General features: G+C 33.8%; 2 protein-coding genes across 3 annotated transcripts; one reads left to right on the top strand and one right to left on the bottom strand.

The window, feature by feature from the left end:
• The first annotated feature begins 1,878 nt into the window (after positions 1-1,878).
• On the top strand, positions 1,879-6,226 carry LOC119635559 (DDB1- and CUL4-associated factor 6-like). Of its 2 annotated transcripts, none has more exons than XM_038030413.1 (3): positions 1,879-3,226; positions 3,297-3,922; positions 5,708-6,226. In XM_038030413.1, exons 1-3 carry the CDS (start codon positions 1,924-1,926, stop codon positions 5,978-5,980), a joined length of 2,202 nt encoding a protein of 733 aa, XP_037886341.1. In that variant the 5' UTR covers positions 1,879-1,923; the 3' UTR covers positions 5,981-6,226. The 2 variants fall into 2 exon arrangements, with proteins under 2 accessions (XP_037886341.1, XP_037886349.1); XM_038030421.1 differs by lacking the exon at positions 5,708-6,226 and adding an exon at positions 3,987-4,100.
• Positions 6,227-6,331: 105 nt separating this feature from the next.
• Positions 6,332-9,733, bottom strand: LOC119635551 (E3 ubiquitin ligase Rnf157). The gene is given in 4 exon segments (XM_038030406.1): positions 6,332-6,687; positions 6,760-7,600; positions 7,602-8,069; positions 8,792-9,733. Coding segments are annotated over 4 exon segments (2,274 nt in total). The 5' UTR covers positions 9,587-9,733; the 3' UTR covers positions 6,332-6,517.
• Positions 9,734-12,801: the final 3,068 nt, after the last annotated feature.

The following is a 12,801-nucleotide window of genomic DNA, read 5'->3' as shown; positions in this document are numbered from 1 at the left end:
TGAAAGAGAGACAGACAGACAGACAGACATATAGATAGATAGATAGAGAGAGAGAGAGAGAGAGAGAGAGAGAGAGAGAGAGAGCAAGAGCGTATTGTTTTTGTTTTTATTTCTAAAATAATATTCTTTTACTTTAGTCGCTTCTGGGAATTTAATTAATTAACAATGGTGGGGCGATTGTCAACTATTCTTGTTTGAGTGTTTGGCAAGCTTATTTGGACAAAAGAAAAGTAATAAAAATTGTGTTTCGTAAAGAAAAAAAAAAAAAAAAAAAAAGCAAGAAAAAGAAAAAAAAAATTCCTTTGATAACAGTAATAGTTGTTGTTTGTTGTTTAATCTAAACTGTGTTAACAATCACGTGCACACTACTAGACACATACAGGTAAGCTCGATGCAAGAAACAAACCTATTAAATTATAGTTTCTTAAAAGGAATGTTTTGATTAAAAATGAATTTCCGTATCGATCGGACATTTGCCCAGTTTTTGTGTATACGGAATTTTCTTCTTTTCTTTTTTATTCCTTTTTTTTTTTTTTTTTTTTTTTTTTTTTTTTTTTTTTAAATTACAATGTCAGTAAGCAAAATTTAATTTGAACAAACGTTATAGAAAATTTTTGCCTACGTAAGATGAACAACTGTTTACTTAATAATAATTGAATACAATAATAAAAGAGAGAATAAATAGAAATAAAATTCTTCCGATTGTAGGCCGCCTCGTCACTTTAAACGTTCTTTTTTTTTTTTTTATATATATATATATATATATATATATGTGAATTGTTGGTATTGTTGTTGTTTGTATAATTTGGTACTTTGCTTGCGTTATTTTTGGCATTGGATTTGTTCTTTGTTGTCTTTTCTAATGCGTCTTCACACACACACTCTCTTCCGCCCTTACATCCTTTTATTGGTTAATATGTTAATATAAATGCATTCTGTTTTGTACGTGCACATACACATGTCATTACATACACACATGTATTCTCTAATATTCTAATAGTAGCCAACGTTATTGATTAAATTTTCTTTTTTTTTTTGTTTTTTTCTTTCATTCCTTGTAACATGTTTAAAATTCACTAACTATGGTTGTAAAGTTTTTTAATACAATATATCGACAATATATCATAAATATGTGGTCAATTTTCACAATTTGATTAGAAAATCATTTAAAGGCTAAACAAAGAATTTTTATTAATATATTTTATTGATTAATAACGGTCTTCATCGAAAGTAATCAAAAAGTTTGCTTGATCTGTCAAAAATTTATTTGTTGAAGTTTTTAGTGATTTCGTTCTCCAAAATAAGCGAAAACTTATTTATTATAACATAATATTCAACAAGGTATGTGAGAATTTTCTTCTTTTTTTTTTTTTTTTAATTCGTCTTATTTTATAATAAATGTGACGTTTAGGATAGAGAAACTATCGTGAAAACTTATTCTTCCCATCGTTTGCGTAAAAGATCTTTCATATTATAGGTATATAGAGCTTTGAATATTAATTGTATACTGAGTGAGTATGAGAAATTGTGCTCGCAGAGAAATGCATTTTTATGCCTTAATTGGCATAACAAATATTGTATTTTTTTTTTTTTTTTTTTTTTTTTTTTGTTAGAAAAAATATTTTGTTTATTTAAATTCAATTGGTTTTAATTACTGGTTACATATATGTATAGAATATGAAATATGACATCGATTTAAAATTGACACGATAATGTGACATAGATTTCGTGATAAATTCTCAAAAGATTTTCTTCGGCTACAAATTTTTTTTTAATTTCTATTTTTTATATATTATTTTAATTTTTTATTTTTATATACATATATATATATGTATATATATATATATTTTTTTTTTTTTTGTTTTTTTTTTTCAGTTGTTAAAAACTAATAATAATCAAACTGCTGTTGTACTAGGGTGTGCAATGTCGCGTGATTCACCTCCACCGGATAGTGTCTTTCGTTCTATTTTAAAACAAGATCTCTATGGTCCTTTGCAAAATCGTCATAATCTTATAGCCAGTACTAAAAATTCCTTAGATTATGTACAACGTTTGGGTCTGTTGTGTCAGCTACCTATACATTCGGGTTGCGTTAATACAGTGCATTGGAATAATACGGGTGAATATTTAATCTCCGGGTCGGATGATCAATTTATAGCGATTACCAATCCACATAATCAAGAGGTGCTTCTAAAATACAAAACTGCCCATCGTGCGAATATATTTAGTGCTCGCTTTATGCCGCAATCCAATGATCAAGCAATTGTATCGTGTTCGGGAGATGGTATAGTTCTTCATACAGAACTTATGGCGCCATATATACGACGGGTACGATCTATATCGCGGGACTACAATAACGATAGAAATGTGATGGCACCTGTTTACGAGCGTGCAACCGATAATGAAACTAACGTGAGCATTTTTAATTGCCACAAAAGCGGTACAACTTATGAAGTGCTAACAGTACCTACGGAACCCAGATCATTTATGAGCTGCGGCGAAGACGGTACAGTGCGATTATTTGATCTTAGACAAATTTCCAATTGCCATAAGACTTGCTGTAAAGATAATATACTCATTTTTAGTCCATCGGCGGTAAATGCCATGGATTTAGCGCCCATTAGTAATCATTATCTGGCTGTGGGAAGTAGTGATGCAATTGTACGCATCTATGATCGTCGTTATTTATCTGTGATTGATTTTAGTGATAGTTCAGTGCCAACGAATGAGCGGCATACAAGGCCCGTCAAAGCATATCCAATTCCATTGCCTACGAAAAGGCATTATCGAATTACTTGTGTGCGTTATAGCCCGGAAGAAACCGAACTTCTCGTTAGTTACTCTTCCGAATATTTATATTTATACGATTTAAGTCACGAGGGTGTTAATGTTACCGAATTGGCTAAAGGTAAATATGTAGAGCGTAGTAATTCACCGCCAGCACCACTCACTGCAGAACTAGTCACTCGAAGATTGCGTTTAAGAGGTGATTGGTCCGATACCGGACCAGATGCTAGACCAGAACGTGATCCCACTGGTCGAGCGGAGACAGGTCAATTCAGACCGCAATTACAAGCCAATATAATGAGCCGCATGACTGAGGTTATATCGCGTATGCTTAATGATCCACGTACACGCTTTGGCTTGGCTAGTCAAGATCCGGAGGGTAGTCGCAATAGCCAGCAAAACTTGGAAACTCATGAAAGGCAGACAATGGAAAATGAGGGTATATATATAAAAAAAAAAAAAAAAAAAAAAAAAAAGCAAAGTTTTTTATTTTTCATAACATTTTTTAGATTCTCGTCCTTCTACCTCGGCTGCTTGGCGAACTCTTGCTGCTCGAAGTTTAAGTTTATCGACACGCTCTAATACTCAGGACGAAAGTGAACAAACTACATCGCCAACAACTACCACAACAACAAATAATAGAACTGATTCAGAAGCTTCCTCATCACCGCGACCTGCCGCTGATATCGAAATGAGAGACTCTTCCAATAATAACAACGATAATATTGAACGCAATAGCGAAGACAGTAGCGATACACACTCCTCCCATTTTCATGACGATGCCGCTTCAATTAACCAAGAGTTGGCTGATCTCGAAATGGAAACCAAAGAAACCATATTTGATTATTTAGTAATGAAATATACGGGCCATCGTAATGCTCGCACCATGATTAAAGAAGCAACTTTTTGGGGTAATAATTATGTAATGTCCGGTTCGGATTGCGGTCATATATTCACATGGAATCGTCGCACCGGCAAATTAGTGATGTTAATGCAAGCCGATCAGCACGTGGTGAACTGTTTACAACCGCATCCCGAATTGCCGTACTTAGCAAGTTCGGGTATAGATTATGATGTTAAAATTTGGGCGCCCATATTGCAAGATAAAGGTTTCAACGAAGAAGAAGCAGAAGATGTAAGTATTTATGAATAGCGTGTGCATAATGATTCAATTACTTATCTGCTTAAATTTCTTATAGTATCTCCAAAGATTGAAACGATCATTTGTTTACTATTTTTAAAAAGAACGTCTCATAAATGCAAGATCCGTATGTCTCTCTCTCTCTCTAGCTCTCTCTCTCTCTCTCTCTCTCTCTCTCTCTCTCTCTTTCCCTCTCTTCTTTTCCCTATCTACGCTGAATAAGAGAATTATCAATGATTAATTAAATTAATTTTATTATTTGAGTGCAAGTTACAGGTATATATATATGTCTCTTTGATGATATTTATATATATAGATGTATAAATATATATACAATTGTAATAGTAGTTGCTTCCCGCTAATACATCTTAAGTCTAAAGCTAGTTTATTATACTATAAGAAACGGTATATTACGGTACTTTTTTCTTTTTTTTTTAGCGGGTATCGTCCATTCCTTTCTTTTCATTTACATATATGCTTGATAAATAATTACCTTTATTTTCATACTTCCCGTTCATATTGTCGTCCGAATTTGGTTTTCTAAATAAATGACGTTAAAAAGGAGTTGTCCATGAAATCTGGAATGACTTGGCAGAAATTAGACGATTGCATAAACAAAAAGAGTCACTTGGTGACACCGGGGCATCGCTTAAGAAATGATCGTCATGTCGAAACGACTAGAGTGGCTATTTTCACTCCGTCCAACGATGTCCATCGTAAATTAGGAAATGCGTAAACTCAGAGAGAGAGATTAGAGGAGTTTTGATATGGAAATGATCTTAGAGCTTCACTTAGAGCTTCCGTAACAATCTTACACATGTCTCTTATCTCATTTGAGGAGAGTTCATCGAGACTAGCGCGTCTATTGTAAAGAAAGATATGTTGAAGAGATGTGAGATTTGCGGCCGCGCGATTCGGATCAGTTATTGGATCAGTTAATGGAATTTTCAGAGAAATTTTAACGTGATAGTAAGAAAGTACATTAAAATACCTCTCTATCGTCATCTATCGAATTGGATTAGAAATCGATCGAAGGATTATAATTTCTTCTCTCATGAGCCTTGTTTTTTTTGGGCCTTGGTTTCGTTAATCGTGAGAGAATCGCAATATTACTGCAATCTGAGGTTAAATTTAAGTGCGGCTCGCAAATTATGTTTAGAAGGAAATTTTAAGGTTTTCAATTTACTAGTCAACTGACTCTTGAGCGACTAATTATCGTATAATCATTGTTTGTTGAAAGCGATTGCCTTGTCCGGAGAAAAAAGTGGGACACAAAAGCTTCAGACTCCATTGCCTCGTCGAATATATACCCATCCTATAATCGACTGAGATTGAAAATCTTCAGTCGGCTTTCTTGATTGTAGCTTATGATAATAATAGATATTATTATAGCCATCACTAAAAGCATATTATATGTTATCATCTTGTTTGTATAATAGAAAGAAGTACAAATTTGATTCTTCCAATTAAATTTAAAGTCCATATAGCTTGATCACTTTATCGCAAAATGAAATTTTGAAAAAAAGTTACAATTCGTCTAAATCGTCGTGTAGACGTAAAAAAAAAATTGATTTCAAAAAGGAAGTCAAAGTTTCGACAATTCATTCAATCAATCATAACGCTGTCGAGAAACCAGTACGTTGACGATTAATGTTATTTAAATCGGTGAATGTTAAAGATTGCAGGCGATTATCGCTTTTTTCCCTTTTATTTTATTTTTTTTTCTTCTTCTCTGTACATTGGCATTTTCATTTCTTCTAATTTCTTCGTATATTTCAGTTAATGAAACGTAATGCCATCATGCTGGAACAAACGAAAGATACTATAACTGTGCCAGCTGCGTTTATGATACGGATGTTGGCCTGCATACACTCGTTACGTAATCGCGACAGATCAACAAACTCAGAATCTTCGGCAGCTAATAATACGTCGTCTGTGGAAACAAATAGTAGCACGATGTCACATAATAATCATAATACTAGCGATGTCAGCAATAACGATGATAATGATCAGGGTAGTGATGATCGTGATCGTGATGCACATATGAGTTAAATTTTGGCAATTTTTTTTTTTGTTTTTCAATTTTCTTTTTGACTTATTAAATATGATTTTTTTGAAATTAAAGTTTATAACAATTGTATTATAATATGCTTCTGCGCTCAGTGTTCCTAAGAAACAAAAAAGAAAACCAAACGAAAAAAAAAAAAGAAAAGAAACTTCATTTCTACAAACAAATACAAGGTCATGACATATTTTTGTTGAGAGAAAATGCTTTTATTTGTATTTATTGTTTAAAATTTTAAATGTTGAGACACGCTCCTAAGGTTAGTCAAAAAATTAATTTAATTTTAATTATAAATAAAATTCTTTTTTAAAACTCATTTTTAAATACTTTTTTTTTTTTTTTTTTATAATACGTTTGATATGGATTCATAATTATTCCCATATTCCATTAAAATTGCAAACAATAAATAATATAGGGAGGGGGGGAAATGCTGAAATAAATCCATAAGGCAATAAGGCCTTACCAAGAGGAATACATTTTTGAATATTTTACTTGATTTCTAATCAATTCTCTATATAAGCATGTTAAACATTAACCGCATTTTGTAAAGCCAACTTATCATCAACTATAATATTAGCTGCTGCTGTATTGGGATTTGAGCTTAATAGCTGTTTGGTAGAAGAACTCGAGGAGTAACTATCACTTGAGCTGCGTGTCGATGCTGAAGTGGCACTAACCGGACTATCCAGCATATCTGATAAGAGATCAAAAATATAATAATATAAAAATAATGCAATTAGTTTATGTTATCGTTTTGAATAATTACCGGGTAAAGAGCTCACGTTATTGCCTTTTAAATCAACTGCTCCAGTAGAACTAGCTGAGTTAGCTACACTTCCACCGCCACCGCCGCTGCCTACAATGTTACCCACCGAAGTCGATTTTTTATGGAGATTCTTTTTTACTAAACTCGTTTTCAATTTCTCGCCGGTTGTTAAACCGTTTCCCAAATTTCTTTGACGATCGGGACATAAAGGACTCAATATGGAATTTTGTTGATCTTCTGGTGTATAATAATCAGAATCTTCATTATTAGTATTGGTTGCACCCGAAACAGGCATATCAACTGTATTTGATCTCTCATTGTCAATAGTTGGATCATCACGTTGACTTTTCACATCACTGGCCTTTTTATGTTTTTTAAACGAAGTTGCTTTTTTATGCTTAAAATCAACTCTCGGCTCTACTAAGACGCCATCCCCGTCATCTTCGTCTTCATTTTCTTCATTATTATCACTACATGTTAAAGTTTTAGCTAATTGTGAAGGTATAGGTTTGCATTTACTGCCCGGCGATAATAATGGAGATAACTTTTCATTTTCGCTATCGTCTTCTCCCTCGTCATGAGTCGACGTAGCAGTTGTAGCCATTTCAGTACTAGCAACTGAGTTTTTGGAATGCCTTTTATGCGATTTTGACACTTTTAAGCTATGACGTTCATTGACTACTTGTAGTTTGTCTTGTGAACAACGTTTTCCATTAGCTTTCGATTCTATGTGGGCTTCGCTTTCAACGATGTCCATTGTCGAAATAATAGGCGCATTAGCGTTTGTCGTCATGGTGCCAACTTCACTAGCGCTAGTTGAGGTTGACGCATTTTTTTTTGCTCTTCTGACGTCGCTGACTATTTGGTTTTAATGGTGATGTGGATTTGTGCTGCTCATTGGAAGCGCCGGTAACACCATCTAACACATCAGCATCCCCTCCTCCATTTGAACGACGGCTGCCCACATACTGGACTGGTCCATTTAGTGCCTCAATCAGTGATACTGGCACGTAACCAGGTGGTACATGCTGATCGCAAACAACAGGTTCGTTCGCCGATGTGGGCGTATTTTGATGTAATATATGACTGCCAACACCCTTTTGAACCGCTCGTATTTGCAGTAAAGCCCGGAATGGTGCACGACAAATGGGACAACAATTAGCCTGATACCGCAATGAATCCGCACAAGAATTGCATAAGCATAAATGACGGCAAGGCAATATTAAAGTGTCGCGCGATTCACTCATGCAAATAACACACTCACTGCCGTGATCGTCAAGATCTTCGTCTAGAGAACTTTTGTTGATGGCCTAATAATAAAATAAGAAAACGGTTATAATAGTAAATTAAAGTGAACTTTGGGTAAAAAAAAAGTTAATTAACACTTTGAAAAGAAACTATTCATTACAGGAGTTCCATATGTTAGCTTTCATATGGGCTTTTATTTATGATAACCAAGAGTAAACATTGGACTGGACCCGACTGAGCTCAACTAGCTTTTTGTCAATAGTTTTTCTTTATTTGATTTGAAGCATTTTGGGCAAACTACAAAACCTTAATAATTTTCTTCCTTAGTAGAAAACATTTCTCATATTAAAAATTCTCTCAGAGCTGCACGATTTTGCCAGCCTCACTGAGTTGAAGTTAAGTGAAGCAAATTGATACAATTAGGTCAAGGAAATGCATTTTATGTAAAATATATGCATAGAATAAAAGACATCTGAAGAAATTATATAATAATGATACTGTTAATTGTGAGCGTTAATATATATGCTTTTAACTTTTGCATCGAACTTTTGATCTTAGTAAACACTAGCTGGTTTATAGTAATAAAAGGGTTTTGTGAGTGTAATAACATATTCACGGAGCTTCAGTGTTCTATTTCAATCTTTGCGGACAAACGGACATGACCGCACTACGAGCGATTACACTTCATATCGTTAAGCGCGCGAAAATAAACTGATACGTAAGCCAATGCTTGGTAACAAACATGGTTTATCAAATTAGACTATGGTCTTAAAGTTATACTCACTTTATTTTCAATACCATATATCTCTTGAAGTAAATAACACAAACCATCCACGAAAATTTTTTGCTTTAAAGCTCTCAGTACATAACTATTACTTTCCGGGTGATGATCGATCACACATATAGTTGTATGAGATTGACGGCAATCCTCATTCCCCTCCTCTACTACACAATGTATAGCTACTGGATATTGTTCCTTATTCACACTATAGATAAAATCATCTTCAGGTATTAGTTGAGGATTAAAAACATGTCCAGCTTGTGTGAAATATTGATTTATGCCCTTCTCATAGTGATATGTTTCTGACGTTAAACCATCGCGTGGTGTTAGCGTAACACCGCTAGGGCTTACCTCTTCACTGCAAAAGTAGTATATGGTTATGGCACATTTGGCATCCGTGTCAAATGTGAATTCAATATTGTATAAGCAAGTTGGCGATTGCTCATCACTCATACAATTTCCATCCGTATTATCTTCAGCATTTTTTTCTTGTATAGCCCGGACAAAGCGTACAGATTCTTTACGTATATTAACTAAACTTTTTAGCGTTTTTGTAGGTTCATTGGCTTGTGGCGGCGGATAGGGGAAAGCGGTAGGTCGATTGCCAAGAAAATTTAAATCGGCATTTTCCCCAAACAAATAAGATTCCGGCTGAGGCGTATCAAAGCGCTCGCCACCCATTATAAAGTGACTACCAAAAAAATTACCCGTACGTGGAGGATATTTATACGCATTATTATTAGCACTTTGTTCGGCCTCTTCGATTGCACCGTTTTGACGACTGGTAAACGCACCCATATTATCAACAATTCCCAGGTTATACTTATGAACAAATCTGCCTATGCTACTATTATACTTTTACGATTACATAAATTAAGAATATTTTTGGGTTAATCGAAACTTTTCTATAAATATTTAAATATTTGCGAAATATTTGTCCCAAAAGAAAATTTTCTCTAAACATCGATTTATAATTAAAGATGCCAACTTATAATTTAATTTTGAGAAATAGAGAGAGAGTTGCCATAAGTTCATATACCACTGTTAGGAGTAAACAAAACATTATAAGGAAAAAATACAAAGCAAAATCCCTCTCTCGGTATGCTTGATTCTGGACGATAACACATATGAAAAATTTAGCTTGCGTTGTTTAACAAAAGTGACTGAATACCAACACAAAAGCTACAATTCGGCTACGTGTTTATCCCCCTGTGGTTTTACGCCTTCTTCTTTTTTCTGAATTTTTTTAGAAGAACAAAGCTTAATCTATTAATAATAAATTTATTCACTTTCCACAACATCAACACGAAGAAATCTCATTCGCGTTTTTTTTCTTTGATTTTTTGTGAATGTACGTAATAATATGGGTGATAATCATGTAAGCAGGCGATTATCGCCGTGATGATCGCCTCGTTTGTTTTAGGAGGCAATTGATTATCGCGAAAAAGCTAATCATGTACCATCGTCGTCTGCTTTAAAAAATACTTCCCTTCAAGTTTTCCATTACAATACATTAATAAATGAATGAAACGTAAAAAATGAGAGCCAAATTCACGTTTATTTGTTTAAACAAACTATATGCGGCAAACATTTACAAGCGTGCAAAATGAAATGAATAGAAACTTATGTAGAATTTGTGTTATTTAAAAAAGAAAATGTACTTACTTTTGGCAAATTTCTTTGACTTTTTCTTCACAATTTATAAATGCTGAATTAATAGTTGATTTTGTATTAGCTGTATATACACACACACCTTTAAAAGAAAGATTTATGGTAATTTTACTTGATTATACCCAATACTAATTCGTTGTTGTAATTGTTGAGTTTTACCATCCATAAGGATTGGATTTTTTGTTTACATTCCGTGAGGGTGGCCGCGATTGATTGAATTTTTTGGTTACATCTAATAGACTAATAGAGGTTTGCGTGACTTGGGACTTCAAACCACATGCTCCTATTCTATAAATAGAAGAAAAATACGAAATATAATAGAAGGAAACTCAGGAAGAATACGTAAAGCAACATTCACCTATTTTTCTGTGCGCCTGTGTATGTGGGATTATACCGCCAGTGGCACTTGTAGAGTCAGCTGACAATCATAAATTTCTATTAGACATATACGTAGTTCTGAATAATTTCATGTATGCATAAAATCAAATTTTTGTCCACCATTTCCGGCATCGCTATTTGTTATTGTATAAAATTCGGAACGCAAGGATTGTGCACAATTTCATATCCTTATGCGAAATAATAATATAAGATATGTAAACAAAAGGTACATTTATTAATAAATAATATTGTAAAATAAAAGAAATTAAGAAATTTTATATGAAAACATACATTTATTAATAGAAAACTTACATTAAAAATAAACATTAGTTACTAAATATCCCAAAGTTTTCCTCGGCTTTTGGTAAGTTGGTCCGTTAGATAATGTTATTTTACAGAGTTGAACCCTTCTGGTCTGTTAACTTGCGCGTTTAACATAGCTGATTGGCGTTAAGATTTAAGTTGTTAAGTTGGGCTTTTAACCATTACAGTTTTTGACCAAACTAAGCGCAATTATACAACGGCAATGCCAGCAATGATTATAATAAAAGAAATGTCTTCGTAAGACAGTGATGCCAAGTGAAAGTAAAAGTATTGGGACATTTGGTTTGTGTCTTGCACAATTTGTTAAGAAATGCATTGATGTAATGGAGATGAAAATCGTCTAAGCCAAAAACCACCATAGCAGCCTAAAAAGCCATTTTTTTGCAAATTTTTTTAAGATGGAAGGAGAGAGAATTGAATAATGATATTCAAGGAACTTAATAAGTAGGAAAAAAATCGAGCTTAGAACGTTTCGAAAAGTGATTTTGAATCGATCGGCATAGTAAAAAGTTATCCTATTTGAATCCATTCTGGGTGTTATGTACATTCGTACAAACTTAATATACCCCTTTAACACAAGTAGTGTAGGGTATAAATATCTGCTTGTGTATCATAGAAGACAACAGTCAAGAAGTAAAACATTACGTTGTAGCTTATCATTTGACGCAGGTAGCCTTTCTTTTGTTGTCTCTAGAATTTTCAAAGCATTCACTAAGCAAATAAAAAAAAAATTGATTTTTTTGGAAAATATAAAAATGATGTTTGTCCTTAACATGTGCGATTTGGCTTCAATCTCAAGCTACCCATTGAAAGATATTACATTAAAAGAAATCAATTCTCCGATATATCGGTACGAAGGGATGTATGCAGAAAAGCAAATTAAAGTTATTTATAACAGATTTAATTCCTAAGCATCATTAAACTGGAACCAGTCTATCATATCCAGTATTGAGTACATAGAGTTACACGAATTATGATGAACGCGTTCAAGTGGTGGCATTAGCAAATTTTGTGTTTTTGCTTCTATTCTTATTATTATTATTATTTTTATATTCATCACCGAGAGACAAGGGGTATATTCATTTTGTCGAAACGTTTGCAACGTGTGAAAGTAAGCTTCAGAGACCCCGCAAATATATATATATATTCTTAATCCGAATGAAATTCTAAGTATGACCTGCAAGCCTATTGGTCCGTCCGCCTGTATGTCAATCGATCCGCCTATTTGCGTAACGTCTGTGGTAAACGTTCTCCTGGTCGTAAAAATTAAGCTATCGCCTTCAAATTCGGCACAAACTTGGGAAGCTTTTGCACGCAGACTGGTATTAAAGTTGAGCCAAATCAGTTAAAGTTTACACAACGTTATGTGATTCAACCTGCGTTTTCAAAAATAAACTCAATCTCGCGTTTTGGTCGTTACTTTTGAACCGCAACAGGTACAACGATAAAAACTTGGGTGGTCCTGTAGCACTTGTATTAGAATGAAAGAAACCACGGTCACGCCTATATATAAAGTTATAAATTCTTTTTCTCACTTCTTTGATATTTTATGCTTATTACTCATCGATCCGAACAATCGGTAATGGGTACTGTGTGTGCGGCAGAACTTCGCATTCGAGCTGCAGCAGTATATGATTGAC

The sequence above is a fragment of the Glossina fuscipes genome, unplaced genomic scaffold (genome assembly GCF_014805625.2).
Source record: "Glossina fuscipes isolate IAEA_lab_2018 unplaced genomic scaffold, Yale_Gfus_2 0, whole genome shotgun sequence".
NCBI lineage: Eukaryota > Metazoa > Arthropoda > Insecta > Diptera > Glossinidae > Glossina > Glossina fuscipes.
The sequence above is the reverse complement of the archived record's forward strand: the minus strand, read 5'-3'. Positions and strand labels throughout refer to the sequence as shown.

Coding starts and splice junctions, on each gene's coding strand:
- LOC119635559 (XM_038030413.1), top strand. CDS start 1,924: ATGTCGCGTGATTCACCTCCACCGGATAGTGTCTTTCGTTCTATTTTA. Junction 3,227..3,296: donor GCAGACAATGGAAAATGAGG/GTATATATATAA, acceptor AACATTTTTTAG/ATTCTCGTCCTTCTACCTCG. Junction 3,923..5,707: donor ACGAAGAAGAAGCAGAAGAT/GTAAGTATTTAT, acceptor CGTATATTTCAG/TTAATGAAACGTAATGCCAT.